This window comes from Trifolium pratense, linkage group LG5 (assembly GCF_020283565.1).
Source record: "Trifolium pratense cultivar HEN17-A07 linkage group LG5, ARS_RC_1.1, whole genome shotgun sequence".
NCBI lineage: Eukaryota > Viridiplantae > Streptophyta > Magnoliopsida > Fabales > Fabaceae > Trifolium > Trifolium pratense.
Window position 1 is genome coordinate 49815737 of NC_060063.1, and position 16069 is coordinate 49831805.

Below are 16069 nucleotides of genomic sequence, written 5' to 3' on the forward strand. Positions count from 1 at the left end.
CTTCAGGCACTTGCAGGCTTGGCAAGCCTGTCACCATCTTTGATTTTTGCAGCAAGCTGAGATCCTTGAAATTCAAGTGCCCCATTCTATAGTGCCATCTCCATTCTTCTCTGCTTGATGCAGTCATCAAGCACTTGTGATTCAGAACATTGAGCCCAATCTTGAATGTCCTATTCTTTGACATTTCAGTTTTCAACATCAAGTTACCTTTAGTGTTGTACACTTTCAGCAACCTATTCTCCATTACAATTCTGTAATCTTTCTCTAGCAATTGGCCTATACTGAGTAGATTACATTTCATACCTGGTATGTACAATACACCAGAAATCAATGAACACTTGCCATCCTTTCTTTTGATGGTTACATCACCAATAGCTTGTACTGCAAGGCTGCTATTGTCTGCAAACTTAACATTGTGATTCTGAGTAGCCTTTAGGCTTGTGAACCAATCTTTCCTCCCTGTCATGTGTGTTGTACATCCAGTGTCAAGATACCATTTCTCTTGAAGATCACTTTCATCTTTTGTAGTTACAAGAAACATAACTGAGCCTTCATCATCATCATCATCATTTCTAGCAATTTTGGCCTCAGCATCACTTGATTCCTCTCTGAATTTACATTCATCTGCAAAATGACCATAATTTTGGCAATTATAGCATTGTATGTGTTTCTTATCAAAATTGCCTCTTCCACCTCTGCCACCTCTTCCACCTCTTCCACCTCTTCCACCTCCATTGTAACCACCTCTACCACCATTGAACTGTTTCTTCTGATTTCCACCTCCTTTGGTATCTTGATTCTCTTTTCCATTTCCATTCTGATAACTATCTTTTCCCTTATTGCCTTGCCATTTTCCCTTTCCTTTCTTATTCTTGTTACCCTGCTGAACTTGTAATGCTACCTCACCATTGGATTTATCAGAATTTCTCTGATTCATCCTTTGCTCATGTGCTTCTAAAGACCCTTGCAGTTCCTCAACCTTGATAGTGTCAAGATCCTTAGACTCTTCTATTGCAGCTACCACATAGTCAAACTTAGGAGTTAAAGATCTCAATATCTTTTCTACTCTCATTGTACCAGACACAATTTCTCCACAAGCTTTCATTTCATTAACTAATTTTGCAATTTTAGTGAAGAATTCACTTACAGTTTCTTTCTCTTCCATTTGTAGCTGTGCAAACTTGCTTCTTAGGGTTTGTAGCTTCACCTTCTTCACCTTCTGATCTCCAGCATAAGCTGTAGCCAAGATATCCCAAGCTTGCTTAGCTGATTCACAATCTCCAACCTTTTCAAAGATATCAGGGCTTACACTTTGATGAATTATGAACAATGCCTTGTAATCTTTCTTCTTCAATTCTTTGTGTTGTGTTCTTTGAGCCTCTGTTGCACCTTCTGAAAGTGGTTCCACACCACTAATCACTTGTTCCATCACATCTTGATAATTGAACAAAACTTTCATTTGTTTGCTCCAATTATCATAATTCTTTCCATCCAAAACTGGAAGATTCGCAGGGAATTGACCATTGTTAAAGGTTGTCATGGTTAAAGCACGAACCAGGCTCTTGATGCCAGATGTTGGCGCAGCTGAAGCTTTTGGCTTCGATCACTTTGGCCTGCACAGGCCTAGCAAGCAAGCAAGGATACACGCGCGCGCTGCACTGCACTCTGGCCACGCCAATGAGCACAGTTTCTGCAGGATCTACTATCCTTGTTGCTGCAACAATGGTGAATGAATGAAAGAATGAAAAGCACTTGATTAACAGAGGAAGAAGAAGAAGATTAGAGAAAAATAGAATCAATTTTATTCATCCTCAATGGGGAAAAGTAGTTGGATTACAATCACTAATCATGAGCCAATTATTTATACTAGATCATCACAATGGTTGATGATTCTCTTAGGCCCTAACCAACTAACAACTTCCTAACTGACTCTAAAACACTTTAACAACCTAGGTGAATCAAAAACTAACTGAATCTAACAAACTCTATTTAACAAACTAACTAACTTGCTTCTCAAGCAATTAGTTACACTTTCACTTTTGCTAGCTTGCACACCAAGTCAGCTTATTCACAACATGAATTAACCATCTAAAGTCTTCTTAGATTCAACAGATGCGTATCTTTGATTTTATTTCTGGATAGACAAAATTAATTTTAGAAATGTAGAAATTAATTTTAACATGTTTAATTTTTTTTAGTAGAATTAATTTTTCTTTCACATTGGATTTTAATTAGTTTAGGGGTCTGGTGCCATTTGTTGGGTGGAGAGTATGAGGTAGCATTGGGAGCAAAAACAAGGTAATGATCCTAAACCACCAAAATATTGAGACCTCAAATTCTTTATTGCAAGATGTACCAATAAAATATACTTTCAATTTAGTCCCGTGAACTTAGCTCAACTGACAGAAATTGCATTATATATGCAGGGTCGGGGTTCGAACCCCGGTGATCCCACTTGTTCATTGTCTAGTGTCTACTGACGGAAAAGTGAAGCACATAAATATTATCCTAGGAAGCACCGACACTCCTTAGATTAGGCATGTCTGTGTCGGACACGTGTCGGTGTCCGACACCGACACCGACACTTACAATTACATTAAATTATGTCATTTTTTCAAATTTTTATCGGTGTTGGCGTGTCAGTATCCGTGTCGTGTCTGGTGTCCGTGTCTGTGCTTCATAGATATTATCAAAACCTTGATTGTCTGAAATACTTGAATACTGAAGAGATCAAAACACAATATGAATGATTCACAGTATGTTGACATAAAAGAAGCATTATGTAATGAAGCATTATAATGTAATGTTGGTAAAATGAGTCTTAAGCATTTAGCACAAGTTTTAAGCAATCATCGAACTCAAAGAGTGTTAATTATAATGTACAGGTTTGAGTGCAACAATTAAAACGAATCTTTATCTTTTGAATGCATGAAGACTTTTGTTATATATCAAACATGTTACAAACTCTCTTTGTAATCCGTTGATAAAAACCAAATTGAGTGATGTAAGCGCTTACATATACAATTAATCTGTTGATAAAACCCGAGAAATATATTTTGAGGATAATTATGTTGTCGGATACAATACAATAGTATACAGTAAATAACGTTTTGTGTTTTTTATTTTTCTTTTTCTTCTCTTTTTCAGTCATGTCAAATGTCAATAGTGGTTGTATTTATATACCATGTTCATATACTGTGTTATATTACTCTGAGATAGATACCTTTGATTTTGAACTAATTGTTAAAGAAGTTAAAATATAAAAGCATCCGCTTTAAAAAAATGTGACACATGACAAATAGAAGAAAAAACGGAGTACATAATACAGTACTAGATCTTGATTGTCAGCAAGCACAATTTATGGCTGAAGTTAATCTGAGTCATATATTTGTGTTGGGGTCAGAGGATCATTAAATTGGCCCTTTAATAAAGTCAAGTGAATTAGACATGACATCTTAACTTAAAAATTTAAAGTATTTAACATCTACTTTTTTATTTGATGTGAGACTTAATTCACAATTGAAATATCAGCAATCTCCCCTTCAAGTATGAGTTCATCCATTCTTTATGGGTATGCTCCCCTTAAACGAAAGTTTTTTTATCCATACACTTACACCGCTGTTGTGGCACTCAACGGGACATGCAACCTGACCACCTTTTATGTCAGACGGCCAAGATAAATATATGATTAATCATGACACTAAATCCATTTCCCCGTACATTACAGTACGGCTCTCTAATAGTGATTACATGATTACATCACTAAACCAGATATTAGTTAGACGCGGTTTCCTCACTCCCATGACATTGTAAACCCGACAAATTAACCTAAACAACGTTAGTATAAACATATGCATGCTGCCGCTTGTCAAATTCCAACATCATGGGAACACAACATTGTTTTCTTGATACCTTTTTAATCAAAAATTGAATTTTGCTTAGCTATATAGTTCTTCAACTAGGCACAAGAGAAGTTGACAGCTTTTCTTATAATAATCCAAACATTGGTTTTAACGCTTAATAACCACATTCTAATTTTCTTACTATAAATATTTGCATCAATTGTAGGAACGTTCTTTCAGTGCTTTATTGAATATCTTTAGAAAGCAAAACTATAATTAAAGTGTTAGAGACATTAATTGAGAAATTAATATGTCACATAACCTTTATTATACTACTAGTACCTTCAAAGGTGAAGTAGAATACAACAATGATGAAAATCCATTAATGGGTTGTTATGCATCTTTATATCCTAATATGCCTATTTTGGAAAACAGTTCTAATTCATCATCATGGATTGTTCCATATTCTGATGAAAGTGAAACCATTAGGGATCATAAGAAATTGAAAAGATCAACTATAACTATCCCTATTTTGTTTGCAAATATCAGCAACCATAACTCAACCAGCATCAATACTTTCTTCAAAAACAGTAACAAAAGTAGTGTGAATAGCATACCAAGGCTTCATTTCAGAGATCATATAAGAACTTATAAGCAAAGATATTTTGCTGCTGAAGCTGTTGAAGAAGCAGCAGAAGAACATTTCAATTATAATAATTCTGAAGCTGAAGAAGAAGATGGTACATGTGCTGATGGAATGAGATTAGTTCAACTTTTGATTGCTTGTGCTGAAGCTGTAGCGTGTCGCGACAAATCACATGCTTCGGTTTTATTATCTGAACTTAAATCAAATGCTTTGGTGTTTGGTTCATCATTCCAAAGAGTTGCTTCTTGTTTTGTTCAAGGATTGACTGAGAGACTAACTCTGATTCAACCAATTGGAAATAATTCTGTTGGATCAGATACAAAATCAATGATGAACATAATGGATGCTGCATCAGAAGAAATGGAAGAAGCATTCAAATTGGTTTACGAGATATGTCCACATCTTCAATTTGGACATTTTGTGGCTAATTCCATAATATTGGAAGCCTTTGAGGGTGAGAGTTTTGTTCATGTGGTTGACTTAGGCATGAGTCTAGGTCTACCACATGGACACCAATGGCGAGGACTAATTCAAAGTCTCGCAAATCGATCTGGTAGTCAACGTGTTCTTCGTCGGCTTAGGATCACAGCGGTTGGTCTATGCATTGCTAGAATCCAAGTCATTGGTAAAGAACTCTCAATTTACGCAAAAAATTTAGGGGTTCATTTGGAATTCTCGATTGTCGAGAAAAATTTGGAGAATTTGAAACCTGAAGACATAAAAGTGAATGAAAAAGAGGTTCTTGTGGTTAACAGCATTCTTCAATTGCATTGTGTTGTTAAGGAAAGTCGCGGTGCTTTGAATTCGGTTTTACAAATGGTACACGGTCTTTCGCCGAAAGTTTTGGTGATGGTTGAACAAGATTCAGGTCACAATGGACCTTTCTTTCTTGGAAGGTTTATGGAATCATTGCATTACTATTCTGCTATTTTTGACTCTTTGGATGCTATGCTACCAAAGTATGATACTAAGAGAGCAAAAATTGAACAGTTTTATTTTGCTGAGGAGATAAAGAACATTGTGAGCTGTGAAGGACCATTGAGGATGGAAAGGCATGAGAAAGTTGATCAATGGAGGAGGAGAATGAGTAGGGCTGGATTTCAAGGCGCGCCGATTAAGATGGTGGTTCAAGCTAAGCAGTGGCTTTTGAAGAATAAGATTTGTGATGGATATACTGTTGTGGAAGAGAAAGGTTGCTTGGTTCTTGGATGGAAATCAAAGCCAATTGTTGCAGTTTCTTGCTGGAAATGCTGAATGAATCTCTTTTAGTTCTGCTAATAATGCGTGTCTTGTGTGTCTGAATAATGTGTGTGTTTTTATGTGCATGTTGTGAATTTAAGACCCCAAATTTAGTGATTTGAAAAAAAGCACTGAATATTTGGGGCAAGAATAAAACTTTTGATGTAATTCTGTGTGGTGTTGATGCTCTGAGATGGAGCAGAAATAAAGTGATGACTTATTGCTTTGTGTGCATAATATGTGCAGAAGTTTGATGAGATGTAAATTTTACTAACATTCATTTGATTCAATTTTTCAATAAACTTAATAATACTCTCACTCCAAATTTTTTCTTGTATTTGCTGGTTAATGTTGCCTCTGCTTACACTGTTATTTTCATGTTAGTATATATATAGTATATCAAAAAGTTCATTCATATTTTGTATTTTAAAGCACTGTGTACTAGAATAAAACTAGGATGTTTGTTTTCATGACAGAAATGGCATAAGAAGTACATTCCCCCAGAAGCTAGGATTTCTGGCTTCTTAAATTCATGGTGAATTTAACATTAGGAAACGGAAATCGTATGCGAAACGCATAACCAAACACAGGCTATAAGAGTTCTTTATGGATAGCATGACCTGGGCTGTGGCCATGGCTCAAGAGTGGAGGGGCTGCAAATGCAGTGTGTGGGAGAGAGGAACAGGGGTATATCTGCAAAATATACCTCAAGGTGCATTGGTATTATAAATTTTAGACAATTTTAATGTGTAATTTATATTATGTTTAAAATAAAATACCAAATTTAATAATTTAAATTTAAAATTGATTTAGTATTTGATAAGAACTATATTGGTCTAATGTTTACGATTGATTTATCATAGTTTCTCTTTACATTTTTGTTGTGTCAAACAAAAAGACAATTTTTTTAAAGTTTCCAATTTCCAATTGAAACAAAAAGAGAAATACTTGGTTAGGCATGCATAACTATAAATAATACATGTTAGATACATATAAACTCAAAAAGTAAAAGATAAAATGATTGTGGCGACTTAACCATATACCTCTGACTCCTTAATCCTTAGTTCAACTAGTTTAACTAATTGAGCTACCCATCCGACCTAAATAGCATAGATATAAGATATTCATGAATTTTGTCTCAACCTATGTAGCATGGGTACTTCTAAAATGGTGAAATATCCGTATCGGGTACGTACCAGTACCAGATACTCCATGGTACTCGTATGGTACGCACCAATTCCGTACCCATTTTTATTTGGTTGATTTACGATGATGAATACGGAGAAAATATATTAGCGGTTGAAAAATCTCTTAAAATATAATAATTTTTTATTATATTTCAATTATCTCTCATTTTTTATGAAAATAGTTAAAACCTTAAATTAAATCTTCAAAGCATGATGATAATAATTCACTTAAAAATCATTTTTTTTAATATTTTATATTAACGTACTCGTACCTTAAATTTTCTAAAAATGTCGTACCGCGTACCAGTACCCGTACTGGATACCGTACCCGTACCTAGGCAACATCAACCCTTTTGAAAAGATAATAATTAAGTCAAATTGATATTCATAGTAGTAATAATTAATTAAGCAGATAGAAAAAATTATATTATTATTATTATATTAGCAAAAACAATTAAAATTTCTATAAAAAATTATATATAAAAAAAGGAAAAAACAATGAAAAAAACAGTACCAGAATATTCGCTTTATTTCTTACTTGCAAGTTGCCACATCCAAATCCAATTCCAAGCAGCATTGTTCTTGCACAGCCGCAACAACGCAAAGAGAGGGAAGAAGAAATGGAAGCCATGGCCGTGTTTACCGGAAGCAATATCTCTATAACATCATCCTCTCTCCTAAGCACCACCACCAACTCAAATACAACAACAAGAAGAATAAGAATAACCTCTCAATTACGAACCAGTGCCACCCACTTATCTGCATTTCCTTCAAAATCCCATCTTTTTTCATCTTCTTCTACTTCTTCCTATGCCAAAACTATCCGCACCAGAACCGGCACCGAATCCGGCATCTTCCTTCCCCGCTTAATGGCTGCTCTTGTATGCTCTCTTTTTCTACTCATCAATTTGCTCAATTTATCATCACTCTGCATAATTCTAAATGTTTTTGTTTTTTAATGTGTAGGAACAAGTTGACCAAACTTACATTATGGTGAAGCCCGACGGCGTGCAACGTGGTCTTGTAAGAATCCTCAGTCCTCACTTCAATTTCATATGTTCTGGTTTTAGACATTAAGGGATGAAATAAAGATTTAAAATTTGAAGTTTAAGGTTTGTAATTATTCTTTTGTTGTTGTGTTGAATTGGTTTAGGTGGGTGAAATTATTTCTAGGTTTGAGAAGAAGGGGTTTAAGTTAACTGGCTTGAAGCTCTTCCAATGTTCAAAAGAATTAGCTGAGGTTTGTAGTTTCTTCAATACTTGCTTCGATGTCTATCATGTCTTATGTTCAATTGTTTTTTTTTTTTTTTTTGGGATATGGGGTTCAAGTTATGGAGGAGAAAGACAGGGAGATGAGGCTTCTGAGTATACCCTATTAAAATTATAATGATATGGATGGATACTAATGGTAATATGATATGAACTGTGAAGTACTAACCCAAATACCCAATGGTCCTTTTTATGCTAATAATGTGATAAATAAGATTATTCACTCTAATTAAATAGAGCAGTAAAAGTGAGAAGATTGCGTCATCAATTAGCAAACTTGTTGATTGCACAGTATACTCTGATGATCTTTTAAGATATCAGATACACAGTAGCGATGCATTCTTAACACTCTCCCTCGAGGCTTTAGATTGTTATTGTTAATCCTTAAGTTGGCCAGAGAGACACTATTTTTAGGGTGTGCAATGGGAGAGGTGTAAATGTAATGGGACACTACAGCAGAGGTGTCATTGTTAGAGTGTGCAATTAGAGACAAGCTAAGCAGAATTTAGAATGAAACCAATCTGCATAATAGACAAGATTTGAATAAAGTCAATGTTGGTTATATTTGCTTATTGTGACTGTTTATGATTCCAGGAGCATTACAAGGACCTAAAACAAAAGCCTTTCTTCCCTGCGATGATTGACTACATTACTTCAGGTCCTGTTGTATCCATGGTATATCTCTCTCCATTAGTATCCCATTCTCACTGAGTTTTTTTTGTGATATACCTGTTGAATGTGCTTTCTGGTTTTATGTTTGCAAGGCTTGGGAGGGTATTGGAGTAGTGCCATCAGCACGTAAGCTTATAGGGGCTACAGATCCTCTTCAAGCTGAACCAGGCACGATAAGAGGAGACCTTGCTGTTCAAAGAGGAAGGTAAGGCCTTTTCACATATGACTTGCGACTTTTGAGTGCTTTAGTCAATATAGGATGTGAAGGGCCTGTATTTCTGGTTGAATTAAGTATGAGGAGTGACCAAGATCTTATGATAAACTTTTGGCAGGAATGTTATTCATGGCAGTGACAGTCCTGAAAATGGCCAGCGTGAAATAGGTAAGGCCTCTTGTAGTATCACTATCCAGTTTAACCCATTAAATGCAACGAAAAAGATATGTGTATTGCAAAAGAGAATATCAAAGCTAGGCCCTAGCCATTTATATTAGCAGGTTTAAAAAGTATTGCAAATACAAAATCAAGCTTTAAATTTTTTTTGTTGTTTTTAGCATCTGTCCACAATTTGCTTTGATGAGCACAAGTTTTTAGAATTCACAATTTGCTTTTTTAGCATAAGTTTATAAACCTGCTAGTAGAATCCAGAATTTATAATTTTGTAAAAGTTCGGTTCAACTTGTACAAGTTTACCAATAGCAAAGAGTGATCCTGAAATTTGACCCGTTTGTGTCCTATGTTGGCTGGCTTGTGTGTAAATGTTAGCTTAAATTATCAACAAACATTGTCAGATTATAGCGTACATAAGAATCTCGGATGATGTACTGCGCACAAGTTTTATTAACTGTCAGATTGATCCATCTCACAATCTAAGGTGGACATTCTACACCTTAAATCTTTCTTTTTCCATTAAATTATTAGCCACCCTGTTGCTAACAAGCAACAGAGAGCAACATCAGAGGTCCTTCAAAGTGAACAAAACCCATACCTCGACCATAAAACAACAGATATTTCCATTGCAAATCACTGCTCAATTGCAAAATCAAAAGAACACAACCATCCAACATTACCACCACAAACCTCCAAAACCACTTCTCGCCACTAATGACATTCCCTCTCCCGCCACCATGAGCCAAAACCCAACTGCTCTGCACAGAACATTTCCAGCCAGCTGCCGACAGATGCACCACCATACAAATATTTTTGTGAATATTTGAGAACAAAACCAGACCCTGCTACTGATTTTCTATTCACCATTGTTGAACTTTACAAAAAAGAAAAGTAAGAGAGGAAAAACATGGGAACAAATGCCTGTGAGGAAAAAAAATAAAGATAAGGTGCAAAGGGTCTATTATAGATCCAATGAGATTGATCATCCAATGGTTAATAAAACATGCGCACCTTACATCACCTAAGAAGCTTATGCGCGGTAGAATTTGCATTGAATACATTATTTTATCAAGATTTATAGAATAATCACTCATGGGCGTGCTGAGCTTATACACTGCAATGCAAATGTTACTGTTATATTCTTGATTAACCTAGTTATTTCCCTTTGTTGCAGCTCTATGGTTCAAGGAAGGCGAATTATGCGAGTGGACTCCTGTCCAAGAACCATGGCTAATAGAGTAATAAATCAAGGATGCACAGTGACAATGATATATGCTGTTTTTATGTTCAATAATTTGTTTACTTGTTCTCAGTTTTCAATGTAGCACTCCTTTAACCTCTGTTTCAACAGTTACTCAGAAATTTTTATAAAATTTTGTATTCGAGTTGTATCCAATTCTATACCATTTTGTAGTTCTATGACATCAATTCAGGGTGCCCAACAACGGAAAATAATCTGTTTATCTCATCTAAAGGTCTCGAGTAGACCTAAAGCAAACTTGTAAGAGAGAGTCAGACACTAAGACCCCTTTCTAATAGTGACTTATAACCGAAGCCTCTTTGACACACTGCTTCAAATTAAACTCCCTAACCTCACTAATAGTAAATAATTTTTTGTAGAAGTATTAAATCATATGCTTCCCTTGCTTGACTCTTGAGTCAGTACAGTAATCAGGTTTGAATTGGGGTATGCTGTTACCTAAAGAAAATGCAGCATGTATAAACAAAAAACTATATTTGGAAATAAATACAGCATTACATCCTACACATTGCTGAACAAGATTCATTATCAAATAAGCAGACAGATATAATTCTCCAAATTTAATAAAATTTCCACTGTATTTCATTTCAAAAATTTAAATAATAGTACATGATACACATTGAGGGTATAAGCTATGGAGCGCGAATGCGTGATACAATCATACAATACAACAAAATATGACAGATGAAATTTAATCTACATAAAACAGTAGGCATAATTACCGATTTCCATGCTTCTAATTCAAAAGCGCCATCTTCAACCATTCATACATTCATTCACACAATTCACTTCCTGTGCCATTAGATACAACAGAACCCGACGACGAAACAGAACCACAGCTATCATTCTTAGTCGACAAATTCACGCAATTCACAGGATCCTTAGGTTTAAAAAAATCTAGAATTGAAACATTATTTTGCCGCGGCTTTTCCACATTATTCTCAGTAGAAATACTATCACTTTCACTAGCAACAACAATAGGTGATGCATTGGTTACAGAAGAAGAACAATCAGTGTCCATCAATGTCATTATACCAACATCACCAACAGAGAACGAATCAATTACAGTTACTGTCGCCGGAGCACAATCCACATCCATATTCACTTCATCAGTAACTGAACAATCATTTGTAATCTCTTCCTCCTCCAATTGCATCAACGATTTATCGCGTTTCGCACCGAGTTTAAGCTTCATGAGAGTAGCCTCTGAATCAAAACCAAAACAAAACACATAAGAATTTTACCGATTAATAACTAACTAGATCTGAATTTCAAGAAATTAAACATGAATTTACTTTTCCAGTAAATTAAACATGAAATTAAGGAATTGTGAAAAAGATAGTTACCGTAGATAGAGAAGGAATCGTCTTTGAGAATCTTTGATGGAGGAGAGAATTCCAAACTGTCAAGCGACGACGGAGAAGCTCTGATTCTGCCGAACATTTTTTCCGATAAGGTTAGTCGGGTCGGTTCGGGTTGGTTCGGTTCGGGTACCCGAAGAGAGAGGTGAGGAATTTAAATAGAGGGAGAAGAAAGAGAAGAGAAGCGGAATTTTTTGGCGCTGGTTTGGATTGAATCGTAGGATCGAAGCGGGAATCGTATTTCGCACACTTCTTTTTTTCGTTTTTATTATTTTTTCGATTTTTGCAATGATATTTTAAATTTCTTAATAATTTATGTGAAAGTCTGACAAAAGTCTAAGCACGCAACTCTTCTTGGGCTGGGCCCATATGGGCCCTTCTAATTTCTCAAAATATTTTTCTTTAATATCGAACTTTAACCTATGTTACAGTATGCACTTTAAGTACCGAAAAAAATTAATTTTTATAAGGTTCGCTATTTAAGTAGTGAATTGTAATTTTTCATATTTTACGTTTTTAGACACTCACTATTTAACCTGCGAGGAGGTAAAATTAAAAATATAGGGGGCGCGTGAAAAAGATAGGGGAGCGAAAAGGAACACTCATTTTTCAATTCGTTCATATAAAATTTGTTAAAATAGGTCATTAGAAATGTCTTTTAGGTAAAATTTCGACGTTTCAGAGGGCGGATTGAGAAATTAACATACTGTAACGCATTGTCAAGCAATGCCCCTCAACCCTCTCACTCAAAACTACCTTAAGCAAGAACTCATTTACATGAAATCTTTGTTTTCAATACACAATCCTGTCATCCATTATCTCTATTTACACAATTTTTGTATGAAAGTAAAGATAATGTGACTCAAAACTCCTCTTCCATTCTTGTGTCTTTCACTTAGTACACTTTTTTTTATTGGTACCGTCTACGTTCTAATATTTAGTGGAGTATATATTTGTTTTAGAAAGCAACGCCTGCCCCTTTTATTTTGTTGCCGTCCTTCCTTTCTTCCCTCACGCAAGCAACCCAATTTTTATTTTCTAATTACACCAGCAACTTTAGTTTGATAGGCCCACCGTTTTTTTTTAACGAGGATTATATATCATATGTTCTAAGTGAGATGATCAGAGTTCAAACACCGGATGCCGAGTTTCCATAAAGAAAAAAACCCTGACATCATAGAGCTTGGCTGGTGTCCATTTGTCTTTGTTGCCTTGATTTTTTTTCATTTACTTTTTTAGTCTTTCTTTCTAGTTTGTTTAATATTTTTCAACAGAAAAAATGCCATCTTAGCAAGTCTTCCTTTCACATGTGTGATTCTTCATATTTCCTCCTCATTCTTCATTCTTATTCTTGTCCAATTAGTAGTTTTTGAGAAATTTTCTCATGTGTTAAACACTAAGTGCTGAAGATTGAAGACAAACATTACCATGGGAACAAACATTGGAGGATCTAATGAGGTAAATCAATAAAAATTCAAACAATATTCACTTCATGCTTATTCCTACTCATTAGTTCAATTTCAATTTTCAACTGCTAAAAAGCTTACACACAATAATTCTAAACTATATATCAGGCAATATATCAGGAAATGGTTGAAGATGAAGTTAAGGGCACTCAGAAAGTTCCTGTTGGACAGAAGGCCAAGGCACACAGTTTGGTCCTGAAGGTAATTTGTCAACTCGCCGCTAATTCAAACATGCACCGATGCACGTAATATTGCAAGACCATTTTGAAACTAACAAAAATAGACTTAATTGGTAATTAAACAGAAAGCAAGTGCGGAGATTCCTGCTCATATCATAGCTGAAGCAATATCAACAATCCGCGGTATTGGCCTTAGATGGTCAGGTCCAATTACACCAAAAGAAATGGAATATGTAGAACAATATGTGCTAGCAAAGTATCCAGAATATGCAAATTTAATTGAAGGAGATGGAAGTGGTATAGACATGTCAAGTTTTATCTCCGATGAGCCTTCGGAATTACCAATTTCAGATGATAGAAGAAAGTCATTAAGATCGCCTTGTTTTGGAAGCAACCTTCCTGACTTGGATAGGACAAAGTTAGAGCCATCAAAACTACTTGATATTCTGAACAAGAAATCATCTTTTCCTGGAAGTTTCATCTCGATCCCAGAAGTTCACGCTCGTAATAAGGTTTTGAAGCATTTTGGTTTGCCTGATGATGAGTATTTGGTTCTTTTTACTCCAAGTTACAAGGATGCTATGATGTTGGTAGGGGAAAGTTACCCTTTTGTTAAGGGAAACTACTATATGACCATTCTTGGTGAACAGCAAGAGGATTATATCAAAGAATTTGCTTCTTTTAAGGAATCTAAGGTACTCATAGCACCTAAGACATGGCTTGATTTGAGGATTAGAGGTTCTCAGTTAAGTCAAAATTTTAGGAGGAGATGTAAGATTAGTCCAAAAGGGCTATTTGCTTATGAAGCAGATGTGAATGGGACAATGCATTGGGTTTCTGAGGCTCATAGTTTCAATTGGCATGTTTTGCTTGATGCATTTGCATTGGTTGTGGGAAAAGATAAGCTACAAGTTGGACTTCACAGGCCTGATTTCTTAGTATGTTGTCCTGATAACATACATTCTAATTCTTCAAGAAGAATCACTTGTCTCTTGGTCAGAAAGAAAAGTTTTGACCTCCAAAGTTCCATCCTAGGTTAATGGATGAATGAGAAAAGTACTACTTGTTTCATATTGTTGGACAATATTTGAACTATTAGAATATTTTGAGTTTAATTTAATTAATTAATTAATTAAAATTTAATTGAAATATATACTATCTTTGTTAATTAGAAAGGCTAAATCTGATGAAACGGGACACTTATAAAAAAACGGATGGAGTAAATATTATTGGCTTGTTCGGACGTTATTTTAGTCGGCCCATTGAGAGGTTTTGCCTGACATATATATTTTAGTCATTCCATTAGGTTACTGAAACAAAATAAACTAACTGCTCAGTAAGACCGCGGAAGCACTCTCTCAATCTCACTCCCACAATCTTCAATTATTCATTCATTCAAGGTACACGGCTAACTCCCGGATAGGTGCTTTTCCTTTGTCTTTGGACGAAACCGAGGTTCTGAGGGCTCCCCGAGGTAATTTTATTTAATAATATGCTATGTTTCATATCTATAATTTGATCTTTGGTAAAATCACTTCTATGTTTCATATATATGCTAGCTATGTTTCATTTCATATCTATAATTTGATCTTTGTTAAAATTATTTGAATCAATACACAATCATATGATTATGCTTGAATGTTGAATGTTGAATTACATGAACCGGTTCACATTTGTTGTATGTAATCTGCTTCAACAACAAATTAGCAATTGTACGATAATTGTTTCTTAAACTAAATCCAAATTTCAAGCAATAGTTTTTTGAAAAACTGTTTGAGGGATTACCCTTGTTTATGTTGTGCCATGATCATACTTAAAATTAATAGTTGGATATTCTCAAACAAATTGTCTTAGATTTTAGATTTTGTGAAAACCCTTATTTTGCAATGTCTTCTCTCTAAAATAGACAGTTGATTCTCAAAACACACTCGGGAGTTTCATTTTTTGAATTGCAATCAAAACGCATATCAAATCTTTGTTTTTCGTAGCCGGTAAAGAGAGAACAATCTAGGTCAAACTGCACGTTATCGTGACCCGTTTCCTGTTTTTAGGGCGAAGGAGGTGAACAAAAAAAAAAAAACCCCACTAGGTGCGGGTGTGTTCGTATATCGATATATTATTATTAATATAAAATTCTAAATAAATAATTATTATTTGCCTCTAAATTTTTTACCTATCTTCATTTAATGAATAAATAATTTTTTACTAGTAATTATGATCTATATAATCATTATAATGTTAATAATAACTACTCCCTCTGGTCCTTATTATAAGGAACACTTTGAAAAAATCACACAGACCAATGAAGCACATTTAACATAGTTATTTTCATTTAATACTCTTATAAATTTTAATTTATTTCATATATACCCTTATTTAATTACTCTTTATTCAACTAACTTACTTATTTTTAAATTCTCTCTCATAATAAATAAGGGCATAAGTGAAATTGAACATTTAAAACATTTGAAAATTGGTCAAAGTTTCTTATAAAAAAGACCAAATTTTTTGCCCTAAGTGTTCCTTATAAAAAGGACAGGAGGGAGTATACTCTATTGA

The 16069-nt window shown here is 34.8% G+C and overlaps 4 protein-coding genes across 4 annotated transcripts; 3 read left to right on the top strand and 1 right to left on the bottom strand.

Annotated features, from left to right (window-relative positions):
• Nucleotides 1–4103: 4103 nt before the first annotated feature.
• LOC123885237 (GRAS family protein RAD1) lies at nucleotides 4104–5947 on the top strand. The gene has a single exon (XM_045934510.1). It carries the CDS (start codon nucleotides 4153–4155, stop codon nucleotides 5740–5742), a length of 1590 nt encoding a protein of 529 aa, XP_045790466.1. The 5' UTR covers nucleotides 4104–4152; the 3' UTR covers nucleotides 5743–5947.
• Nucleotides 5948–7431: 1484 nt separating this feature from the next.
• LOC123885479 (nucleoside diphosphate kinase 2, chloroplastic) lies at nucleotides 7432–10639 on the top strand. The gene is made up of 7 exons (XM_045934763.1): nucleotides 7432–7795; nucleotides 7881–7937; nucleotides 8068–8154; nucleotides 8778–8858; nucleotides 8948–9060; nucleotides 9188–9237; nucleotides 10418–10639. The coding sequence occupies exons 1-7, from the start codon at nucleotides 7535–7537 to the stop codon at nucleotides 10483–10485; spliced, it is 717 nt and encodes a 238-aa protein (XP_045790719.1). The 5' UTR covers nucleotides 7432–7534; the 3' UTR covers nucleotides 10486–10639.
• Nucleotides 10618–12152, bottom strand: LOC123885481. The gene is made up of 2 exons (XM_045934764.1): nucleotides 11851–12152; nucleotides 10618–11710 (listed from the first exon to the last, which is right to left on the bottom strand). Exons 1-2 carry the CDS (start codon nucleotides 11945–11947, stop codon nucleotides 11277–11279), a joined length of 531 nt encoding a protein of 176 aa, XP_045790720.1. The 5' UTR covers nucleotides 11948–12152; the 3' UTR covers nucleotides 10618–11276.
• Nucleotides 12153–13293: 1141 nt separating this feature from the next.
• LOC123886843 lies at nucleotides 13294–14550 on the top strand. Its single transcript, XM_045936121.1, has 3 exons — nucleotides 13294–13323; nucleotides 13440–13532; nucleotides 13636–14550. Exons 1-3 carry the CDS (start codon nucleotides 13294–13296, stop codon nucleotides 14548–14550), a joined length of 1038 nt encoding a protein of 345 aa, XP_045792077.1.
• Nucleotides 14551–16069: the final 1519 nt, after the last annotated feature.